Source organism: Ischnura elegans, chromosome 10 (genome assembly GCF_921293095.1).
Source record: "Ischnura elegans chromosome 10, ioIscEleg1.1, whole genome shotgun sequence".
NCBI classification, from domain to species: domain Eukaryota; kingdom Metazoa; phylum Arthropoda; class Insecta; order Odonata; family Coenagrionidae; genus Ischnura; species Ischnura elegans.
In genome coordinates, this window is record NC_060255.1 from 84,346,527 (window position 1) to 84,371,995 (window position 25,469).

General features: G+C 36.8%; 1 protein-coding gene across 1 annotated transcript in view; it reads left to right on the plus strand.

The window, feature by feature from the left end:
- LOC124166374 (fibrillin-1-like) overlaps positions 1-25,469 on the plus strand; it is a 140,030-nt gene that overhangs the window by 62,951 nt on the left and 51,610 nt on the right. Inside the window, exons 4-9 of the mRNA XM_046543874.1 lie at positions 19,579-19,677; positions 21,030-21,125; positions 22,959-23,153; positions 23,540-23,794; positions 24,397-24,552; positions 24,739-24,903. Coding sequence (XP_046399830.1) covers positions 19,579-19,677; positions 21,030-21,125; positions 22,959-23,153; positions 23,540-23,794; positions 24,397-24,552; positions 24,739-24,903 — 966 coding nt within the window. The remainder of the gene's footprint in view (positions 1-19,578; positions 19,678-21,029; positions 21,126-22,958; positions 23,154-23,539; positions 23,795-24,396; positions 24,553-24,738; positions 24,904-25,469) is intronic.

Here is a 25,469-nt window from a genome sequence, read left to right on the forward strand (position 1 = left end):
TATAATAGAATTGAAAAAGTAGGTCTAATGAACGAAGATAATGGGGATTACTGTTTGTACTCCACCGAGAAATTCAGCAAGCGAGTCATTGCATAAAAAGCTACGCTAGAAGCTTCAAGGAAAAAAGGGAAAGAAAGTGTAGACCAATTTCAGTTGTCAGGTGAACCCTGTATTATCACGCTGTAGTAAATACAAACAATTGTATCACGATGTAGTGAACAGTAAATACAAACAATTTTATGATGCAACACAGTGTTTCATTGATTTCCCTGTATACCGTATGGGAGTATTAGACTAAAGATTAAATACATATTGCTTGGAAACTATGGGTGATACAAAAAAACGATGGCTAGGTTTGGATTCGGCACATAAATATCTATAAAGATCAGCTATTAAAATAAAAAAGTTTTCAAACAAAATTGTTTTGTTGGCCTGTGTAATTAATCCACCATGTTGCCAATATATTCAATGTCCTGCGTCAAATGCTTATTATGGTAATTTCTAATGTCTCGACACTGCTTGCGTCGATGCTGTTTTAATTGAACATGGAGAGGGTTGTGTAAGGAGCATTATTCTGACTGGAGCCCTTGTTTGAAATTGGAATTTCAGTCATGCGTATTGCACTTCTTAGTCATCGTTCGTCCTTGTCGGTCTGTCATCTATTCCCTTGCTGACGGATAAAAATTTCAAGGACGTCTTTCTTAACTCCCCCAGCAATCTCTTCCACATCCTCGGCATAGCTGACCCAACTCCCCTCTTCCTCATTCCTCAGATCTTTATCCTGACACACCTCCCACACTTAGACGGCACCCATTAACTTTTACAGCCGCGAAGGAGACACAGAGATGCCTTTATTTAGGGGAAACGAGAATTTTAGCGCTCGTTTGATGGTTGCATTCGTAGAAAAAGGACATTTGTCGCCCTTGAAACGAGTGGTTTCATTAAAAAATGTGTCTCCTGCTCTAATTCGAGGGCCTATGGTGATGGCCGAGAAGCTGGCAAATGAAAGGAAGAAGAGTAAAATACACTAATACCGAACCAAACCGAAGGGTTTTTTTCGTAGCAAGGATTAATGGGAGAAAGAAATTTTCAAGAAATATTGATTTGAGAGGAGGCAATTTCATAAATAGAAAATATTAGCTTGCATTCGAAAATTAACTGAAGTAGGCAAAATAAAATCGTGGACTCTTTCTACTATTTAGCTTCAATTTCGGTTCAGATAATTCTGTCAAACCAGATAAAATTAGTCTTTTAAGCCGAAGATTTCATATTCTCTTCATTTAACCTATAATCCATTTCATTACTCTCAGAATGATACATCTTATGAGAATGATGTAAAGATCTGAATGAGAATGATCTTTCGAACCACTTTTGGTTTTGAATACGTCTACGCTATACAATTAAATAACGTCAACGGGGGTGAAATATTTTTTCCACTGCAAAAGAGATTTATTCAAACACTTGAAGTCCCTTTTTTATTTTCACTAATATTCCGAAGTCTTAAGCGTTATTTTTGTAAGAGTCGGGCAATTTCACCTCATCATAGGGTGATTTTTCTCATAGTATAAACTGCATTAAATTTCTGGGTAGAAAAACTGGAGGATCATATTCATCACCAATTTTATTATTCAATCACAACCGTATGTGATGGAAGGCACTTTAATGCTTGACAAAAACGTAATTTTTAAAATGTATCATACTACAGCTCATACGCAGGAAAAAAAATTGCCACTGGCGTGATCAAGACCTAATGTCTTTGTAAATCTCGTATGTAGATGTCAGAAAATAGTAATGCTTTTCTAATTTTTTTAATTGACTGACATTTTAATAGACTAAATTTTAATTAATTGACTAAAAAATAATTTTCTAAATGACCATTTTTAGTTCTGTTTTGAATCGAATCCAATGCAAATTCTTTTTGGCCATAAAAATATCTTATATAAATTGTGAGTCAAAATCACCCCAAAATGTGGTGAAAATTGCACCTCTACAGAATTATCAATGTAATCTAAATATTCACCTTAAAAGATCATGAAATGTTACATTTCCTAAAATCCAATTAGTTTAAAAGTTCAAATCACTGTTCACCAGTATTCTTTCAGAAAAACTTTTACATTATACAATGTAAAGTTTGTAGAAGATATAACTCACTCAAAAAATTAACCAATAAAAATTGTGAAAGCTTCAAACGTAATGAAAATTAGCTCTAGTAGTAAACTCGTCTTAAATCTTTTTCCGAGTGTTAGGGAAAATTCACTCCTGTCGAAATCAAGAGTATGAAGGAAAATTTTGGCCTTTAAGTGGAGAGAATTCAAATTGCCATTGCGGGATATGACTGTGAATTTTCAATATATATTTTTAACTATCGTGCTTAAAGATGCATGAGAAACAATTTAATTATAATATCAAATGATTCATAAATGATTCACTGACAATAAACTATTACATAATGCTGAAGTAGCCGTTTGGTGATGAAAATGCGTCATCAGAAATTTAATTTTCATTTTACTCTGCTTGAGAAATGAATTTTCGTGTTATAAATGTTAATGGATGTGTTTGTACTTCTTATTATCTTAGTAATGCTTAGAATAATCGGTAATCCTTGTAAAATTTCTCCGTTTTCTTTTTATTTCAAAAGTGATAACAGTTAAAAAAAAAAAAAGGAAATGTATTGGCAGATTTTGGCATAATAAAATGCTAACAAAATGACGAAGCAATCAAAGTAATCGTTTAAAAAGTTATTAATTTAAGTTAGAAATAACTGTATGAGTATCTTATACCTACGGGAAAAATTATTATACATGCGTGCATCAACCCTAAAATTCTTGTTTTTTTTTCTTTAATTGGCTATAAAATTCATAGTAGTATGAAGGAAGACAATTTCCTTCTAACCCTCGTAAACCGCATTGAAATCCATCCATCTCTTTTCCGGTAAGTAGGGTACAGATTAAGATAAACAGACGAAAGTGTGCTTTTATAATTGAGTAAATCGTTTAGCAAGTGAATTTTCGTGTGTACGCAGTTTAGGCGTATATTTTTTGCGGAGATGAAGGCGAGAATTTGTCTGCAATCCAATCTCCTTGCTGTCCTTTGCTCACTCTCGTCTCGTTTTTCTCAGCTTTTTGTCGTTTCCCTCACTTTTCTTATCTCTTACAATTGCAGCGCAGTGCGCCTGTGTTCGCGCCTCTAATTGCTTTTATGTCCCGCCGAGGCGTGTTGGGAATAAAATCCTTTGTCGCCTCACCGAGTCAAAGAGAGGAGTATATGTTTTTTCTGAGTTTCGCAAACTCATGGGCGTTTTTCATGCAAGCTCTTTTATCTGTGGTTGTCGACGACAGAATCGCCGTTAGGAGAAAGAATATTTATGATGATTCAGTTATTAAATATCCTCTAAAAATTACGGCAGTCAATTACTGCGATTCGTTAATCCTAAACTACCTTCATCTCGGTGTAAAAGTGAGGAATATTTCATAAGTACCGATTAAGACTTACTCGTGTTACGTTCTTGTATTCATAATTGAACTTCAGCATAAAATTTCGGTAAAATGTTTTAAGATAAAGTAAGACTTTTTCTGGGGTTTTAAATACAATAGGAGCAGTTGAGAGTTATATCTAGAAATTAAGATGGTATATTGAATCGTATGTGCATTATTTATATTCTTAACTTTAAAGAGTCCTGTTGCAAAATATTACAAAGTACCCTATTATATAGATTCGTAAGATTGTTTATCTAGATGGGCCATCAAAAGTGTAGAAATACATAGTAGCATGCATTGTAACCGATTTGAAACAAATTTAAGTCATTTACCTGAATTACAGCTCAATTGATGATGGAAGTGACCGTCTATTCAAAATTAGGCCATTTTTGACGAAGGAATGCATAGGATCATGTTTGCCCGGGTGGCCAACGTGCCCCGTCGTCGCTGGGCCAACCTGCCCCATCGCCATGTTTACAATAAATTCTATTCGTCACAAAATTCACTGTATCAATTTAGATTGTATGCCACACACAAGTTACCCTTAAACTATGATCTTTAATTATAGTACTGAACTATTGGGCCCAAATTGATCAAAACTTAAATAACACGCATTTAACCTGGGAGTAGAATTTTACTGAAACACGCGCAAATACAATTAATCACTATAACTTCTCAAAAACTGCTCCGCCAGTCATAATGGTCTTGTGGAGAAAGGGGAAGTGTGCTACCAACCTTCTGATAGATTTCTAGCACGATTCAGTGTCTATTGTTGGAATTAGCTCGACTGGGCCATCCTGCCCCTATGGCCAACGTGCCCCGGTCTCCCCTATATAACTTTGCCCCATTTGTTTTTAATTCTTCACTAGTTATATTCCTTAGACAGTATTCGGTGATAATTTTCTTAATACCGCTCACTACGGTCTGTTCTTTTATTGTTGTCTTCTATCAAAATAACGTCAGTACTACTAATTCGGCCCATCAAATCTCTTACCTTTCTGCCTCTCTTACCGCAAGCTCTCTAACCTTTTTATTTTTTCCGTCGCGTAATCTAAATTCTCTCCATCTAGATATCTTCCTTCAGTTTTAATTATTTTACCATTTTTTTATTTTAGCCTCTCCCTTTTTGGTTAATTGCATATTTTGAAAGTTTTATTACAGCTATAAACACTGATTAAAATCTGGTTCGAAATTGGTCTCTTTCCTTGCCTTGAGGTTATTTAAATGTCTATTTTAATTTCGTTTGCTTTTAATAATCTTATCTCATTTTAATTTCCGCGATGCGGAATCTAACTTTATTTTCAAGTCGGCCCTAAGTAAGGAACTGCGTGAAAATATGAAGGTGGGACGAGAGAATTTGAGGTGGTTGAGCAGTTAAATAATTGGATTTTGCATTGGACGGAAATGGGCTCATTAGAGTAAACATATCAGGATCTATCTCCAAAAAACGCACATTTTCTACAGGCAAAATTTAAAAAAATTAATTGTTTTTTTATTGAGAACCAAAATAAGGTAGTTTCCTTCATCAAATAAAACGAAATGCATTGATCGATATTCGTTACCCACCATTAGGATTTTCATAATATACAAATTGTTTGGTTTTACAAATCCCAATTTAGACGAATGTTAATGGAGAGTGATTCAACAATGATTTCGAGGCACTGGACAGTAAATAGGGTAGTTTCCTTCATCAAAGAAAACGAAAGGCATAGATTGCGATTCGTTACCCACCATTAATGTATTCATAATATACAAATTATTTGGTCTTAGAAATCCCAGTTTAGACGAATGGCAATGGTCAATTTTAACCTCATATGAAAAAGGCCAGATTGGCGCCCATGCGATTGCACTCCACGTGACGTCTCAGGGACGTAGTTTCTACACGAAAGGATAGGAGTTTTACATCGTCTGAGATCACCAATGCATGCGTGAGGCACAGAGCTCAGGGAAACATCTCTTAATAATCACCTATTAAAACTGGCTAAGGTCGGAAAGTTTCCTTCGTTTGATAAGGTAGTAATAATCCATATTTAAGCCAAGCGCTTCCTGCTAGCATCCCACGTCGTATCAGCGCTCAAGCCTCGCCTCAAGGTCACCTCACAGGGCGGCAGCGGGAACCAGAAATACGTCACATGGACTTTTCATATCATTCCTACTTAGCCATCGCGTTTTCACGCGCTTGAAATTTTTCACTTTTCGTTAAATCGCGAAAATATATATATATTCATTCGAAAATCTAAGATCGTGAAATGCGTACTTTAGGAGTAATAATCTTTCGATTTAGGCAATAAAAAAATAATAGGAAACCACCCTATTGTGTGATTACAGTTTGTCAATCATACAATCTAATGACGTAAGTGGCAGAGATCGTTAGTAATTTTTACAACTTTTTTGTTTTTACTTTTGTGCCGTCTACGGGCATGATATAAATGTCCACGGTTATAGCAAAAGAGGAATATTGTGTTTACACACGAGAAAATTTTTTCTTGAATTTTTCATCGGACATTCTGTGAGTAGTCGTAGTGTAGGTATCATCATGTCCGTTACCATCTGTCATAACCATGGACTGCAGTTTTCACGAACATAATGTCCACGGACATGGCGTCCACGCACATGATGTCCACGGACATGACGATTTCCTCTAAATTAAGTTATAGTTGATAATGACTATAAGTCAGGACACTGTCCTTGCCAGGTACATTGAAATTGCATCTTATAGCTATAAAAGACATCTCAATTGTAATTACCTAGTAGAAGATTTTGCTTTTACTAATTTTTACTTGTCCACGGACATGACTAATCTTTGCTCTTTCAAAAAACTGAAACAAAATTTTTCTTCCAGCGTTAAAACATTCACTAAAGCAAGCATACAATCAAACAACCAAATATAGCTGGCAATATCCTTCTCTACACACTGGTTGTTCAGGACTGCCACCATATCCTATGAATAATTCCCACTTTTTCCTGTGTGTCCACGGACATTGATTTTTTCGGTCTGACTAATGTTTTATTTTATTTTATGATAAATATGATGAAATAAAAGCAGCCAAAAAATACTATTGGTTCTCGGGATCGCTACCGGGTCAGGAACTGCATGGCTGCCCATGGAACTGCATAGTTGGCAGCTATGCAGTTCCTGACCCGGTGGCGATCCCGAGAACTTTTCACTAAGATTATTCGCCGGGAAAGCACGAAAAAATACTATTTTGGAATTTTTATATTGGTGTAACTTGTTTAATCATAGATTTTATAATAAATTATTTAGTAAAGGCTGTTAATACAATAAACACCTCTTCGAAAACCTATGTGGGACTGACTACGGACATGAATCGTAGTCTGTGGACATTAAATATTTTTTCTTCGCTAATTTGTCTCTAAAATTAGTAAAAGGGTCCATAAAATAATACGTCACTTTATTTTTGATCTAACAGTTTTGTTTTTTTTTTCATGGCAGTCCATGCACATAATTTTGTACGATTGTGGGAGAATGACCCATCAAAAATAGACAGCGTTCGTCTAGGGGCATTATTCAGCCAAAAAATATACGATGGCACGGTTCAGCTTCAGAAAATAATTAGCAAAGAGCCTATTCCGAAGTGAAGCGTTATATTCTATGGAAACGTATTTCTTGAGATGAGAATGTGCTCCTTGATTTCGAGATGTATGGAGAAGAATGAAAAAGACATTATATAATAATAAGTGTAGTTGACAAATCAAGCGTGACATTGTGGGAAACTATAGGATGACTTAAGAGGTTTTGAGGAAGTGGATGAGCATCATTGCCTCGGAGATAAAATGGTCAAACTACACCCAGATTCTTACTGTGGACGGTAGTGTCGTTCTGGCCCACGAATATTTTGTCCACAGCATCTATCCACGAGGAAGAATCCGCAAATACAGCCGCGTTGCATAACATTCCGCGAAAACTTTCTATTTGGCAAACTAACCGAGTCTCAAACTCGGCTTTTTAAGGAAAATTTTACCAAACAGTGAGAAAGCGATTTTTTTGGTGTACTTAATTTTTAGGTCATCTCCTTCTCGTTTCTGAAGATGAATTTTAGCAGCCAAAAGGACTTGACGTGAAAAGAAACCCTTGTATTTCAGCCTTCTACGGAAGAGTCGTGATGGCCTTAGTATTATCGATAAATGGTATGGAATGGGCTGCAATACGGAGCATATTTGACACATGAAGCATTTATTATTTTTCCTTTTCGCATCGAGCTGCGTAGCTGCATTCATTCATATCTCATGAATTCACTGTTAATTAAGTATTGTAATTTATTAGGCATGATCTTGCTTCATAATTAGCCGATGATATGCTCATTCGAAATTCTTTGCAGGTAAGTTTTATATGGAGCATTTTGGTCGATTTTTGCCTGCATCGTCTATATTTATCAAGTCATTATGTTTCCTGGCTAATTGAGCCCTTTGCGTAGGATGCAGTCTTCGTAGAATGCTGAAGCTATTTGCGCATGGTCACTTAACTAGTTGATTTATTGCGAAGCAAGCTAATTTTCAGCCGTCGTATTTGGATTCTACGAGGATGATTCTTTAACAGGGAACATAAGGTGAAAGAAATATTTTTAATCCTGGAATGGTTTTTGAAATGCCATTTTTTCGGTCATTAGACCAATTGCAATGTTCGAGGTATACATAATGTACTATATTTTGCAGATTGTCTTTGGGTTATTTATTTGTGGCTCGGTATTGTCTTATAAGGCAAAGTAAATTTCTATCATTTTTCAAACGCATTATAGGTAGTTATATAATCCCTTGACAATTAATTTTCGTTGCTCCATTGCTTTTTATGGCACTAGGCTTAATCTTGGTTACAACTCTCTCTATTCACTCGCGCATATGTAATAATTTTTGTGTCTATAATTCGAGTTTTCTAATCATGCTACGATGACCTCTCATTCATCTTTCAAATGTCCATGTAAACCATAGCTCCTTACCCTTTTTTTTACCCTGAATTTACCCTATTTTCCATATTTTTCAAAATTATGCTTTCGCGAATGGGATCCTTTGATCATAATAAGATAAATTATTGCCAGTGCATTTTTCATATAAGTTAATGAAATTGCATTATATTCAATACTATTTCTAGCTGTTTAATCCAAGTTTAGCGTATCCCCTTATTACTCTTTTTTGACGTGAATTCCACCTTAAATTTTCTAAGTATCGAAAGGCAGTGAGGTGCCTGGGTTTTATGACGTAATTTATCTATGGCGCTGCTTATTTTTATATTTTCCAAAACGATTGTGATTTTATAATTTTCATGCGCAGTAGTATTCGGCTCAGCTGTGTATTAGTCGATTTTCATTAATTAAAGTATGACTTCCTTTTGATTTATTGATTAATTTTCACCGTTTTATACATGTATATGAATATAGCCACGCTCCAATAGAAGTGCATTTATCGACATATCCGTATCTAGACTAGATTTTCAATATTTGCTTGTTATTATTTGTATTACTTGTAATCGTACCTTATTTTTATTGCTAGTGATAATGTAAACGCATGAACTCAAACCAAGATTTTCCGATGCGAATTGAGGCTAGATAAAATTGATGTACTTTTAGACGTAATTTTCAGGTGATATTACTTGTAAAGCCCGATACTTTTGCCTTAAGTTAGTATAATAGAATAATAAGTAAAATGTTAATAATCTGTAAAGTATATATGGTATAAGCATTCCGGTAAATGAAACGTTTTGCAGAAAGTCTGGAGAAGCCTTGGGATATTCAGCTTTATTTTTGAATAGCCACTCACTGTCAGTGGTGTTTCTTCCGTTGTGCTCTTTCCCTCGATTCGTTTTTCGTTCCTTCGAAAACCTCTGGGTCATCAGCATCGTATTCCCCAGGGGAATAGGCAAGGCCAGCGCCACTAACACCCGCGGTGGCAGTGATCCGGGAGGAGAGGGCCAATTGGGAGCAATTAAACTGTCTTCTCGCCCCCAGCAGTCGGGGAAGGGGAGGCGAAAGAATGGAAGTGGGAATAAATATCACACCCACGCTCAAATGGAGATGCATTTCTTGGGCTGCTTTCTCTTACTTCCTTTGCGCCATATAGTTAAGTCTTATTAGAACGTATAAACTAAGAGCTACCTACGTCCTACGACCTAAGAGTACGAGGGGTGTTTTATTTTCAACCTCCGATCGCTCAGGAAAAACACCTTACAAGCGACAGGCGGTTACTGCGCAGGTAGGGCAATTGCGCGTCCTCCGCACCACAGGCTCTAGTCATTTCTGACGGTAAGTTTTTTGTTTAAGGTTAGTTGCAATCTCATTAACTACACTGCCTCAATTGATTCTCCCGCGAAGTGTGCACTGCGGACCGACAGCCAGAAAAGTCGTCGAATGGCCCAACAGTGACATGTCTTCACCTTTTAGCATGCCGATAAAAGAGATTTTTTTAATGCACTGTGGTTAGAGTGTGAAAATTACGCCCATTCACATTCAAAACAAAAGAAGAGACATGCTGTTTTCCGGAAGTGTACTGATCCGTGACAACGCCCGTCATCTCAGCGCTGTTTCAGCCCAACTGCTCCTAGAGCAATTTCAATGTGGCATTTTCAATCACTCGCTGTGCAATGCCAACCTATTGCCGTGTGACTTCCATCTTTACGCTGAAATGAAGATGTGGCTAGATGGCAAGCTTTTTCAAACGGCCGATGTGCTTCAGGACAAAGGAGATTCATTGGAAGTCATTTGCGGCTACATTCCATGAAGAAGATATTGTAAAGCTTGTCCATAGGCACTACCAATTCCTCAATCGCCGAGACGATTTTGTCGAAAGGACACCACAAGTATGCTCAACATATAGCACTGAAATAACTTTTAATCAATCACTTCGTCCTCTGATCGTGACCCATCAGAGGTTGAAATAAAACGGCCCTCGTATTTTCCATGCCAACATCTGACGTGCGTTAATTTTAAGTTTCGGTATTTCTAAGTGATGGATGTGGCCAATACTCTGTGTAACTTTATTTGTTGGGTATTAGTGAAGGCTGTTTGGGTGCTCCAGCGGTTAATCTCCTCCATGGAGTGGTGGAGCACCCGAGCAGCCTTCACTACCAGCATACGCCGGGTAAGCATCAAATCTTTTTATAGGATTGTGATTAAAAACTTAGTATTCCACTATGGTCATCAATGGATAAATACCTTTGGTAATCTCAGTAGTAAAAGAATCTATTCAGATTCGGAAAAACAGAAATAACATCAACAGAGACTACGGCTATAATTTAAGCCACATATGGGACCACCTCCTAAAAATACGAGGGGACTGGCAGCCAATCAGGAGACGCTGAACCGCCCTCAACCTCAGAATTATATATATATACCCCGAGATTTTGAGGAATTGGTATTGGATTCCTGAATCCCTGAAGACGATGGGCGAGTTGTTCATCGAAACGTTGGAAGGAGAAATGGAGGACCTGACCCGGTGTGAAACCCGAGAAAACTTCACTGCAATTGTTCGCCTGGAAAAAAACAAAAAATTATGGTAATCTCACTAGAATGCAGTTTTTAGTCATTGTCCCAGAAATCCTTATCTTAGGATAGAATCGAACTAATTTTGGGACCTTCAGGATTAATTAGTAAAAAATGTAAGGGATGTACGATTCAGCCTAACTTAAAATAAATTCTATCTCCCAAATTTAATGTTCAGTTGTTGTCCTTAAACTTTCACAAAACTGAAGTGACGGATATGAAGCGATATTCTTGGAGGTACCGAGTAGATGAAATAGCTTCAATATTGTGTGTGGAATAAATGTGCGTTTCATTCTATAAACTCATGAACCGGTTGCCTGTTAGGTCTTACAGGTTTGGAAAATGCACAAATATTGTTTTTATCTCATCATTATTAACAATTTCTCTCCCAGCCATTTTTCGTCAAGTTCTGCCCTCAACTCAAAAGTTAAATGCTCTTTTTTGGAAAAGTGTTGTTTGACAAGTGATGCGCAAATCTTATTTAAGGCTTTGCTAACAGCCTACCCTTTAATAATTACACATTTAAAAACACTGGTGAACATTTTATGGATTTTTCGATTGATGGTTTCTACACCTAATAATAGATAGTAATAGCCTGGAAACATAAAATGAACGTTTAAAAAATTGTCTGGCTAGTTCATTTTCGGAAAAATGTCGTCTTTGTAATTTGTTAGGATTGAGACGTAACTATTTTTCACCTACGTAATCTCACCTACTTGTTTTCATCTTGATGTTTTTGACACGTTGATCTATGTTCTATTCCATTTTGAGATAATTACACAAGACACTAGCAAATTAACAATGGCTGAAAATCTGTATTGCACGTGCAGATTTTCATCTCATTATTAATTTGCACATCTTAGGAGTATTTTTAGTGGATATTATTTTTTACATTGTCACTTAATTTAAAAAAATAATTTTTGTATAAAATTATTTTTTGTATGTCACGGTCCGTTAAATTACCTTATATACTTGGAAATTCTGATGCGGAGTAAGCTTTGATTCTCTGAAGCACGTATGTTCTGAATTTCACAAGCAGAAAATCTAAGATTAACGGGGCCCTTAACGACTCGAAGCCTAATCCCTGTGAAACTCTCTCTTCGCTCGTATCTTTTTCAGCGAAGCTTATCGCCTCCATTTTTGTTCTATTAGTCTCTCGGATTACCCCGGCTCTCAAATGTTCGTAGCTTAAGGTGTGATTTTGCTTGCGCGAAGTAGCAAAGTCTTTTAACATTTTTTTCCGAGAAGAGCCCTTCTAAAATACACTTCCTAGTCTTTATAGAGAGTGCCGTAATAATATATTTTTAATTAAAGAACATGGTGTCATATCTATTCATAAGCGAAGATCGTCTCAGATTGTTTGCCATGGAGAACATCGGTAATGAGATTTGAGGGAGGAAATTTGAGCGCCTAAAGTGACCCTTGCGTCAGATGAACTTCAGAAAAGGCCTGAGAAATATATGGGGATTCCTAGTTCTCAAAGCGATGAAACTGAAGACTGTAGCCGTCGAGATGATTTTGGAAAGGTCCGCTGTTAAGGCTGGAGCAGAAACTTCAGTGAGTGCTAACGATGTTAATGATGATAATTTCGCAGAGTTTACCATTGCTACTGTCGGTTTGGTTGGTATGTCCGCCCAGTAGTTAGTCCGGTATTAAAAGTAATTGACACCTACGCTTGGGAATGGGGAGTTTTTCTGTGCGTTTGTTTACCAAGAGGATTCCTCACCAATCGCAAGGATATAGTAGCGTAGAATGTGTGTAAAGAAGCGTCTATTGAATTAAAACCTCAAACTCGTAGTTCACTGACGACGTGACCAATACATTAGAGTGAAATTTTCTTTTTTGTATCGCAACTGTATCTTATAATATGTCAAAAACATCTTCCAAGTTTAGTGTTAGGTCATAAAACCTACCCGGAATTCTTATGGGTATTTTTGTCTGTACTGAAATTAAATTAGTTTCTACCTCATGTGATAAATATTAAATCAATTATTAACAGTCTAAGTAATCCTCTGTCTTCATTTGGTAATCCTTATTGTGCCCTTTTTTTTAGCTTTCTTTCATTTCCCCAAGGTTTTTCTTTATAATGGAAAGAAAGGGATCCACTGCTTTCTTGGAAATTTTTAGGCCCTGTAGAGTGGAAATCTTCATTAATATATTCTTTATTTTGATACATTTTTATTTAGCTGTAAAATAGTGTTGCTGACCGCCTCTTTCCACCTGTGAGACATTGATTCAGATTTATCTTTCCGCTTACCGTGCAGCATTTCAGTGAACTTAATTAAAATTTGCATCCAGGAATTTTGTTGACATGCATGAATAGCTGTGCAGTATAAGGATGAGAAATTTAAAATGTTAATTAGATGAAGTTATTTTAAATTAGATAAAGGTGAGATAAATTAGATGAGCTAATTAAAGATGAAGTATGTTGTAATTTTCTGTTTAAATAGCCACCTAGTTATAAGGCTAGCGAGGCATGCATAACTGACTTTGTGTGTGGTTGTAATAATTTATCATAATGAGACAGCTTTTGGTGGATTCAGTACAGCGAAAACTGTGGAAGAGTCGAGAAATAATTACCTGTGTATGTACATACATTTGAAAAACTTTGAGATTTATTATTTTAATATTTCCAAAGCCCAGAATTTTCCAAAACTTGGCTATGGTTGTCAACGGACGCGGTGAGAACCCGAAGAAAATCCAGATATAAACGAAAAACAATATTTCAAGAAAATAAAAGTTGACGCAACACATTTCCGCCTTGTTTCCTCGGAAAATATTCATAATTAGTTGAGCCAGAATTTAGCTAAGAAATAACTAGCGCACGTAAGGAGGTGGCTGTGAATAAACATCGTTTATTCTTATTTACTAAAAATATAAACTGCTATCGAGAAAATTGCTCGAGGCAATATTATAATTAAAGAAAAGGCATGGGAAAGCAATTATACCGCGTTTCCTTGAAAAACGGCGTCGTTCAACCAGATTTCAGCTTAGAAATAAGCACGTGGTGCGGCCTTTCCCGTCAGTACGCGGACCGTAAGTAGCTCACATCTTCACGAGGAAATGAGCCTCTTTGCTCCCCCCTCTCTGTCGGCCCTCCTCCCAAGGCCCGCATGTCTCTCTCGTCTTCGTTCTCGTTTTTTATTCGCCCGGCCCCCACTCCGCCATGAATTCAGTCAAGGGAAGATGAGCCATAGGACGGTATATGAGACTGTACGAACCGAGACCCTAAAGGCTAAAGGAGTTTGATGCGGAGGGATGGTTTGGAGATGAGAATGAAAAACACCGTCTCGTATGCGCATGTGTTGGTGGTGGTGGTGTCAGCTCTGACCATCATCTTTACACCCGCACCCGGTGGTGGCGATGAATGTTTCGGCGGGGCGGTTCTCGGACGCATTGCCCCGGGCAAGGAGAGTCAATTTGACCGTCCGGCTGGGGGCAACTTATGAGGGGAAGAGGAGGCATTTGAATTGATGGGGCGGCTTCGGTAGCGTAAGGAGCATTGTCTTCTTTTTTTTCCTCGAGTTCATCCCCTCTCGCTGCAAGGGACAAGCCGCAAGTGTGATGGGTTGGAATTATTTAATGCTTTTCCTTCTCGTTCCATTGCCTCCACTGGTTTGCCCGACGCTATTCTCGAGATGAAATGCACAAAGTAATCAACCATTGGTCGCCGCGATGGACCCCTGAGCTGGCGTAAAATTAAGTGACGCAAGCGTTTTTGACTTCCCCTGCGGAAAAGGTTGTGACTCAGTGCGTGCCCTCGTTATGTTTTGCGGTCCTCTGGTGCTTTGCCTTCGTAGCTCTGCTCCCCCCTTCTAAATTATCCTGGAATTTCGTCTTGAAACCCGAGATTTCCGGTTTTTAGCCTTCCTCGACGAACGTACTAAATCGTTTCAGGTTTGACTTGGTGGAAATGCGATATTGCCATGATCAAATATTAACTTCAAATAGTAGTTTCCACACTTTAATATAAAACTCCACTGCCGACCATGATTTAGACATTCTATGTCATTGTCAAAGTCTTGAATATGACTTAGAATGTCGAAACTATGGTCGGTAGTGAAGATTTTTTTAAAATAACCATTTTCAGTTAATATTTTACCTTGACGAGTCTCAGTCTCGTCAGCATTCATGTCGGATGTTAAGACAGATTCTAGCAACTTGGCTTTGATGAGATTTTATTTTTGGCCTTATAAGATGTAATTGTTATCCAATAGGTTTCCGAGTAACAATAAAACCCCAAGCGGAAACAGGCTAGCTGGAATTTATTCAGCTTTTGGTGTGAAGTATTTCCTCGAAGTCTCACCCGCTACCAGTACTTCAAATATTAGGGTTCTTCAGCGTCGTGTACCGAGAATGAAGTATTCCGATGTAGTGTCTAGTAAAAATACCATTTGTCACAATTTATGTTTTCCGAAGTACTGCATGTGTCAAGAGGCACTGCACGCAGTCACGCTTACGGGTGCAAAGACATTAACATCAAGAGTGGTGACATGCGCAAATGATATCGCTTAGCTGAGACAAGAATCCAGATCTCACAATACCAATCTGGTGCGATACCGTCACACCACCAAGCCTGGTAACTGGTTCCGTACGTGGTCGACAATTGGCAGATCGGTGTTTGGATCCCAGCTAAACGACGTGATTTTCTCATGCTAAATTTCTCTCTGGGAATGTATAAATTAATAATTTCTCTCCATTTTGCAATGTGCTTAAAAGTAAATGCATCTCATCAATGTCTTTCATCAACATCTCAATTCCTTGATTCCAATATGAAAATATTTCCTCTGGTAATTACATTGCAAAAACAGCACGCTCGATGATGGCGTGTTTAAAATAAAGGTTGTTTAATTTATGTTGTAAAAATCTCATCTATTGGTTCCGATATGAATGTAGTTTATCGAGAAATGACGATGTAAAAAAGCTTTTATAAAAGCTCTCGTATGAGAGGTGGTTTTGAAATGTGGTGTGAATTAATTTATAAAAATATATGTTAACTCCCACTCCGACATTGAAATTTATCTAAGGTTCGCAGCTCAAAAAATAAGCTAAAAAGCGGTATTTTGCCGCACTATTGTCGAAGAAATGTGCCTGTTGGAATTAAATTATTTCAGTCGCCATCTGACCTTCTGTCCTTTTAGGCTGAATGGAAGGCGTTGAGGAAGAAAATACTTATTATTTTAATAGGGTTAAATTATTGGGTCAAGTTCCTGGCGCATTTTTTGTCAACTTGGAAGATGGCTGTGGGTGAGTCAACGATTAGTGAGATGAAGGGCGTGGTATGCGGTTCGCCAGTTCTTTCGCGACTTCCGGTGAAAATATCTGTATTCTTGGGTGACTGATTGATATTAATTTCGCTTGTTGCCAATCCAAGCCTCGGAAAAGCTATGAAACATTTTAATGCTCCTTAGCAGAAGTATGATTTGTTTTTCTATGTCTTGATTTTTGTCGCGAAATTCCTAATTTATTTTGTTGCTTTGCTGTTAATACATCTCATTTTCTTGTTGTTTAATATAAAGCTAGAAAATGAACCGAATGAATGGAGATCATTCTTTGTTTTATTTACTGGGTGTTTTTTTTCCTGTGTAAGTGACAAGATTTTTTGGGATAACCCCCCCCCCCCCCCCCAGAGCTCGTAGATATTTTTAAGTTGAATCTATTTTACTTGATTAGATTAATATTGCTTATAGAATAGTGTGAGGATTAATAAAATATCCTTCAGAAAGCCGTAAAAATCACCATTTTGAACCGTTTGTCTTAATTTTTTCCGGCGGAGGGCCATACGAAAACCTGCCCCGGTCACCCCTACAATGTCGACGAAACAGGCGTCACTACAGTCCACAGGCCTAACAAAGTCGTTGCAAAACGTGGCATACGGCAAGTGGGAGCCGTAACTTCAGCAGAATGGGGCACGTTAGTCACAGTAAATTTTGCAGTGAACGCCTTGGGAAATAGCATTCCTCCTTTATTTATTTTTCCACGTGTTCGAAATTACGACCATTTCATTAGGGACCGGCCAATAGGATCTATTGGGACTGCAAATCCTTCAGGGTGGATGCAAGATGAATCCTTCCTAGTATTTCTCAAACATTAAAAAAAAACTAACAGTGCTTCACCAACGCAATTCCTTGATTCCAATATGAAAATATTTCCTCTGGTAATTACATTGCAAAAACAGTACGCATTGTCATTAAGTAATATTTTCTCGCTCGATGATGACGTGTTTAAAATAAAGGTTGTTTTATTTATGTTGTAAAAATCTCATGTCTTGCTAATGCCTGTAAAAATGCTCATGTCTGTAAGTCTTGCTAGTGCTAGATAATCATTTTTAGCATACCATTTCCTCCACACTGCTAACATAAATTACAGCCCATTGACCGGTCTGTTTTCGGACCCTTAAAGAAAGCTATGAATACTGCTTGCGATGGATGGATGCTATTTATCCATTCAACCGTAATCTCTTTGGAGAAGTTGATTTTGCCCCATCTTTTGTAACAGACAGACCAAATCATGACTCCAAATAGAACAAACCTGAATCACCATTTTATGTAACAAACGGAGCAAACCCTGACACTGAAGAGAATGCTCCTGCAACAGTATCAGATATAAACATGCCGAACCTTAACTCTGGAGACAATTTTACCGGTAAGCATAAAATACAGCTGTTTACATCAGAAGAAATTTACTTTTCACAGTCCCTTGAGAGAGATCGACCAATCCCGGACGTTAGAGAGCACAATACTGGACCTAGAAAAATAACTCCGCCAATTTCACCTTCCTTTCCATTGGACAGTTTTTCAAACCTAAATTATAGCAGTTTTCATCCAACTGCTTCATCCTCAGCCACGCCATCAGCTTTTTCTCCTGAAGTTGTTCGGCCTTTCCCGAAGGCTCCACAGAGAAAAATAAAAGGTCCCAGAAACAAGAAGTCCACTATTTACGCAGATAGGCCTGAAAAAGAGGCGGTAAGAGAAGAATATGAAGCAAAAGAAAAGCGGTTGAAGGCAGGCAACGTAAAGAAAAAATCTTAATGACCCGAAATGAACAAAGAAAGGAAAAGGCAAAACAAGAACGATGGAAGCAACAAAACCGCCGTCCGACGAAGAAGAGTATTTTTGTCGGGATTGCGTTGGCGCATACTCTGAAAGTAGTCCTGGCGAAAAATGGATCAAATGCCAAGGAAAGTGTGAACTTTGGTCCCATTTAAATTGCACAGATGGTAGTCGCCATTAAATTTATCATAACTGTAACGAGTCTGACTAGTAATCAAGTTTTTAAGTTTTTTTCCGATATATTTCTTTAGTTTTAGATGTTGTATGTTGGTACATAAGAGTTAATTTTTTCTTGAGGAGGACGCTGCGAGGTTTTAGTCAACAGTAGTAACATTAAAGTCACCTATATTTGTTTCTTATTTTGACAGAATTCCTTTAAAGAATAACTAGATATTGTTTTGTCTACTTCTCAACTAATTGTTAATGGAGACTGATGTTATAAATATAGAGTATATGTGAAGACTGGCAAATAATTTTAGAGGATTTGGTGCCTTATTAGTTGTAAATGATTGTAGTGTTCCCAGATTTTATTTATTTTGTTATTAATTAGTAATTTTATCCGAAAAATGATTGTGCTGTACTATGTTAAATATTTATTGCAAGTAAAACGATTTCAGACCATTTTAGAGTATTTTTTAAACCTGTCACTACCGACCCAAGTTACTGTCACAACCGCACTTGGGGTGTGGTCGGTTGTGACACTTTTATTAAAACTCGCTCCTATGAGCTAACCATTATGCTCAGGGATACAAACTTAATATTTTTAGGTGTACCAATGTACAAATTTAATCAAAGAGCCATTGTAGATAATCTTAGTAGCCTCCTACCAGAACTAATGGCGATAAAGTGAAAATTGTCACAACCGTAAACAGTCTCCCCTATTAGCTGCGTCGAATGCTTGAATATATCACGAAAAGTATGCAATTATTCCTTCTTCATATTCGATATTTGAGAGAGAAAATGAGCTTCAGAAAGTGCAAAAAACATGGTGAAATATTTTCTGTTTCCACAGTAACTGCTTGCTTGCGCGAACTATGCTTTTTTTGGCATTTTCTTTGTGTTTCTAGCTATGTATTTATGTACAAAATTCTTTACACCACCCGTATTTTTTTCATCAATCGAGGAATCATTTGCCGGACCCAGTCATGATATTTGTGTTCCTTGACAACAAAATTCAATATTCTAAAAATGGATTCGTTGTTGGTTAAAAACCAAGGCCTAAAAAAGTAGTACGTACTCTGCCTTGTAACTCCCATGTATAAGCTGTTTGAATTCGCCGTTCGGGAAAATATAATAGTCATTTAACGGACCACCATTGTGAGAAATGAAAATCATCTCAAATTTTTATTCCTCGCAAATTCAGGCTCTCAGAATGTTCCAAATTTCGTGAAATTTATTTTTTCCTTCTCTATGCCAATATCTGGAAATTCTAATGACGGAAAAGTTAGTTTTAAGATTCCTCATAGAAAGAAAACCCATTTATGCTATAAATGAAGTTGACCATGTATTTTTATAGAATGATTAATTCTGTGTCTCATCAAATGATTACACCTTTTTCAGCTGTGAATTCATGCAAAGCTATCTGCCTCAACGGAGGGTCCTGTAGCGGCTCCAAATGCGTTTGCCGGAATGGATACCAGGGGGAGTACTGCGGTGAACGTGAGTGGACGATTAATAATTAATCGTCATTAATTATTATGATTAATTATTATTTAATTTTTTTACGCCTAATGTTCCGTTAAAATATTTCTGATAGTTCCCGATCCAGTATTGCCATGCTTTCAAACGATGAATTATTACTTACAATTGTAAGGGCCTTCAAGTTCTCTTAATATCAGTGTAACTAATGATTTGCATACGATTATATACATTGTCTCATGTAAATAAATATTTTTGGAGTTAACTCTGAAGTTTGGATTTTTGATAAAATTTTAAACTTCTTAGCCTAAGTTTTTGAATCGGGTTACTCTGTCAAGGCCATGGTTTTATTATGGTGAGTGGAATTCATGAGTACTTAATCGAAAATTCGCTAACAGTATTTTTTCGCTGTAATAGTATCCAAATAATTGATGAAAGAATGATACCATTCCAAAAAGTTTGTTTAGAACTCCAAAATTTTATTCGAGGCTTAAAGTTATGATTCGATAATACGTATTACTATTGTTCTTTGTAATGTATTATGTATCTACTAGGAGCCTATTTCATCAATTTTCCATGATCTTAACCATTCAGTGATACCGCTTGTGTCTTACCTGGAATATGTCCGAGAGTCCTTGATTGCCTCAATAGAATATACGAACGGTCAGTGAAGGTGGACTATTTTAAAAGTGTCAGGATGTATTAATCGTGGATTTCATACCCTTTAAAATTTTCCATAATAATATCATGAAACTGGGCCGAAGAATATTTAAGTGAATTTCATCGTGACCCCGAATACGTTGGACTTTTCACGTAAATCACTGTAAATCCCGTAATAATTATCGTAATCTCCACTTCATTTGCTTAAATTCTCTTTTTACCGTTAATTGGTAAATATTTGACTCCAGGGATTATTATTGTACTTTGTTCAAGTTTTTCTGCCTCGATATCCATCCTTCACAGACAATTGATAAGTATGGTCTTTCGATATCCCGCAAACTGCTTCTTACTATGAAATTTTTATATTAATCTGAAATGATGGAAAAAGTCTCTTCGACATTTATTACCGTATCCTTATGCTACTCAGTCAGTATCGTAATTTAAGCTCTCTTCAGTTGGATTTTTGAGTGAACTTGATTGGCGACCACCAATTTTGCAAATAAAATTTTATATAATTCATCTTAGTGAATTAATATACCTGAACTTGCCTCTTCCACAATTTAAAAAAATATTATTCAGTTTTTTTTTCTCGCCGTATTGTCGCTCGAAACGCATTTTTTGTACTTTTATGCCTATTCTAGAGGCAATGTTAACTTTGAAAATTTCTTTCGATTACATGCATCTTGGCATACGGTGATTTTGCTGGGAATCAGCCATCTGCAGGGAACCTTGTTTGAACGGAGGCCGCTGCATTGGCCCTGATAGGTGTGCTTGCGTCTATGGTTACACCGGTCGAAGATGTGAATCAGGTAAGTCATCATAATTACTCTATTAACATTTAAGCCTCTCTGAATTATTATATTGGATTGATGAAGTGAAATCCTGGATGGAAATCGCCCGAGGAATGTAAAAGTGATATGTAATGAACTTTATTATTATGAAAACATAGGAAGGTTCAATGTTTCTCGTTGTTTCTTGACTTTATTTATAATATTTAATCTTTTTTGTCTAGCGATGATAGAAAATGAGAGTTTGTTAAATCATTGAAGTAGCACAACAGTCGACCCCATTACAATGTGTTTATTATGTAATGAAGAGTTAATTATTTTACCTCGCGAATCATAAAATATTTGTGGGGGAGTTTACCCTCGTTTGACGACAGACTAAAATCTGTGAATTTTATAGTGTGCGGGAATATAGCGAGTAATTATTGTACCCAAAAAATTAATTTTTACCCCTCTCCGTTCAATTGGCTTGTTTACTAGTTAATTTTTACATTTATCAAGCACGGATTGTGGGACTAAAAAATAAGGTTCCTGTGGTACATTTTGCTTCAAGGAAAGATAGTGGTCTTAATCGTAAACATTTCGGCTGTCTCGCTCGTGTTTTATTTCCGTGCTTCATTGAATAACAATCCCGCACTAATGTGACATCATTCGACGTAATCGTATAAATCAGGCAGAGGGAATAAAATTCGCTCCGGGGATTTCGTCTGAGCGCCTCGGCTTGTCCCTGCCGCATTCGACCGCCCCCGGGGATGGTGGTCAAATGTTTTTCATTCGCGGAGTCATCGCGCTTCGGAAGATAATACGGCCCGTCATTCAGCTTGGGTGGGGGGAGAAAAAGCGGTAGCATCAAAGGGAATATGTATTTACACATCAACCCGTGTCGAGCGCGGAAAAAAATATGAACAGGAGGCGGGAGGTCATGCCGCCGACGATGATTTTTTACGTCTCGCCGGGAGGATTAGCATTTTTCAACCAGCGCCGTGCGTTAGCCTTTTTTTATACTATTTGAGCAGTTTAAGCAGCCCATTCATTTCAGTCGGCATGAAGGGGGGCCTATTTTTTTCGCATCTCGATCCGAGTGTCTGAATGTATGCAATTCCTCCTCGCACCACATTTATTCATGTGTCTCTTAATTTCGTTTTGTTTTTATTTTTTACTCCCCGCTCAAAAACTCTTCAATTTGCCCTTCAACCTCTCCCCGTTTCTCTGCCAACCTAGTCGACCCTGATTTTATCCAGAGATGTAAGAATGAATTTAATTGGACAAATTGTTATTAAGTAATTAATGTGCATAAAGTATCCTTTTTAGAATCGTTAGAATTTAACCTTCGAAGATTAAAATTATCGTCATTGAATAATTTATGGGAGTGTAGGTCTTAAGAATTTAATGCAAAATTTTTGCCCAACGTTTTGGAATATTTTTAAACCTCCTTCAGGTTTTTTTTTCAAAGAATATGATTTGCTGAAATTATTCATGAACTAGTCCTAACTAGCCACAATTTATTTTAGTCATTGCGATCTGGAGAGAAACGATGTTGCCAAATCAGAGCACACACCTTACACAATAAGGGGCTTAGGGAAAATTAGATGGGCTTATTTCCTCATATTACTCATCAGTCTTCTTATGATGCTAATTAAAAAAATGGTCGAGAAGTAAATCATGATTTTGAAATCAATATTATTTACAAACATTGGGCTTAAGAAAAAAACTTCCCACCGTTAATTAAATATGCAACTTTTAACTACAACTTAATTTAGTTTATTTTTAAGATTTCAATGTCAGCTAGTTTTTTTTAGATGAACCTTACATTGAAACAGTGAATTCATACTAGTAACTTTCCCATCTATGATCCAGACTATAGGATTGGTCCATGTTTCACACGCGTGCGGAATGACATGTGCCAGGGTCAGCTGCCAGGGGTCGTGTGCACCAAACAGCTTTGTTGTGCGACCGTGGGCAGGGCCTGGGGTCACCCTTGTGAGCAGTGTCCTACACGGCTGGACTGCGATGAAGGCTTCCTGAAGAATATTCACAGTGGCCAGTGTCTTGGTAAGCAGAACTAGGAGCAATATTGACAACATTCTTAATGCTCCTTTCTCTTCTCATATATTAATTAATGAAAATACAAAGAGAATCATTTTGTGTGCATTAATGTAGTTACAGCATTTTCCCTCTTCTAATTCAAGTGGATTACCTGAAATTAACATTCTTCTTCTTGCACATTGATCTTACTTTATGCCAAAAGTTGCTGTGCTGATGGGTATATGTTTATGCTTGATCACTTATATTGCTCGTTAATAAAATTTTCCCCTTTTTCTTTAATATGAAATTAATGTCTGTCACCAACTCATGAAAAGTGGATGACAATTTTTGTGTTTCAATATTTGAAAAATTGCGAGAGAATGGCTATGATTATTTAATAATTTTTCTTGCAGACATCGATGAATGTGAAGCAATTCCAAGTCTGTGTAATGGTGGAAATTGTGTTAACACCATTGGATCCTTCCGCTGTGAGTGTCCTGAAGGGCAAACTCGGAATCCTGACACCAATCAGTGTGAAGATAAGAATGAATGCAAAGAAGGAGGCAAAAGTATTTGTGAAAATGGGCAGTGTATCAATACTGATGGCTCCTACTACTGTGTTTGCCACACAGGTTTCATTCCAAATGCAGATAGAAAGAGTTGCATAGGTAAGTTATCGTCAGATCTCAATTACTATAACTACATATCTTTATGTACTATATATTGATAATTGTTTTGAAATCAATTGATTTTGACAGGACTTGGTGGAATATTCTTTTTATTTATAAAATAAATTAAATCATTAAATAAGCACATCTTTGTATTTTAATTTTGATCACCAACTACTTCAATTTGTGCATACTTTCATTGCATTTTGCAGGAATCAGTCATTTTATATTTATATCAGTATTCAGTGCTTCTATTGTCTTCTTTATTTTCAGTAATTAAAAAATTTTGTGAAAATACTTGATCAGTACATAGTAAGCATTGATATTTTGATGCATGTGCGTAGTTTAAATGTACTTTAATCTTAGTGATTGCTTATAGTATTCTCTCACATTTAAAGGAAAATGATCCATCATTCTACTGAATACGATTTAGAGAATTGGTTTGGAGGCTTTTTAAAACCATTGGTAATGATAGATTTTTCAAAGTAATTTCTGATGTAAACCCAATGTTTGAATTTTACCAAGTCTTTGGAACATAAGTTAGGCAAAACTTATGTGCAATTTGTATTGGGATATTGACTGATTAGACAATATTCTTTCAGATACACGGCAGGGTAATTGCTACACATATTTAGGAAGGGGAGGGCAGTGCCGTCAACGTTTACCAATGCGACTTACGAAAAAAGATTGCTGTTGTGGGATGAATATGGGGAAAGGATGGGGAGATAATTGTGATGTTTGCCCAGCCCCTGGGGAAGGTAAGTTCATTGGCTCTTTGCATATTTTTATTTAACCTTGTCAATAGTTATTGTTTATGTGGTTGCTAATGAATGTGTTCAAATGTTATCTCCAAGTTCAATGTACTCAGTGCTCTTACTTGTTTCTTCTTCATTATTGGCTATGTGTTGACTTCATTTAATTCTCCTTTCCTTGTTTTGTTGAAGAGGCTTACAATAAACTGTGCGTGGAACCTGGAAATATCACGCAGGTGAATGAATGTGCTCTTCGGCCCACAATTTGCGGTAAGGGTCGCTGTATTGACACACCTGAAGGTTATAGGTGTGAGTGCCATCCAGGTTATGAAAAGACAGATGGGGAAGTTTGTGAAGGTAAGTGTGTGAACTGAGGACTTTTCAGTTTGAACTTATGATAACATATTAGTTTTTCTTTCTAATTACTGTTAGTGTATTTGTAATGCTACTTATTAAATTCAAACAATAATTCAATGCAAGAGTGTAAATCTAAGTATTAGCCCTTTTATGAAGCTTGTTTGGTAATCATACAAAAAATTAATTCATAATTAACAATTTTACGATTTCTCTGGAATTGTTAGATCAATTATGAATCAGTAGACCAAGAACATATCTGCTGATTGGGGTTTCCCTAAACTTAAATAATTACATATCAATGAACTAAAATCAGCCATTTGCCTTACATTTATGTTTATGAATTTTCAAATTAATAAGTAATGAATCCTCCATATTAATTCAGTGAAACAGTAGTTTTTTGATGTTGCAGTGGTTGAAATGGCTGAGCATTTTGATCCTCTAGTCATAGGTTGAAGGTGACAAAGGGAGTATGGATCGCATGTGTCACAGAATGGTGATTACCTGCATAGACAGTTTGCTGGAGTGTATGGAGCAGTGGTAAAACAATTACAATTACAGTATTTTAA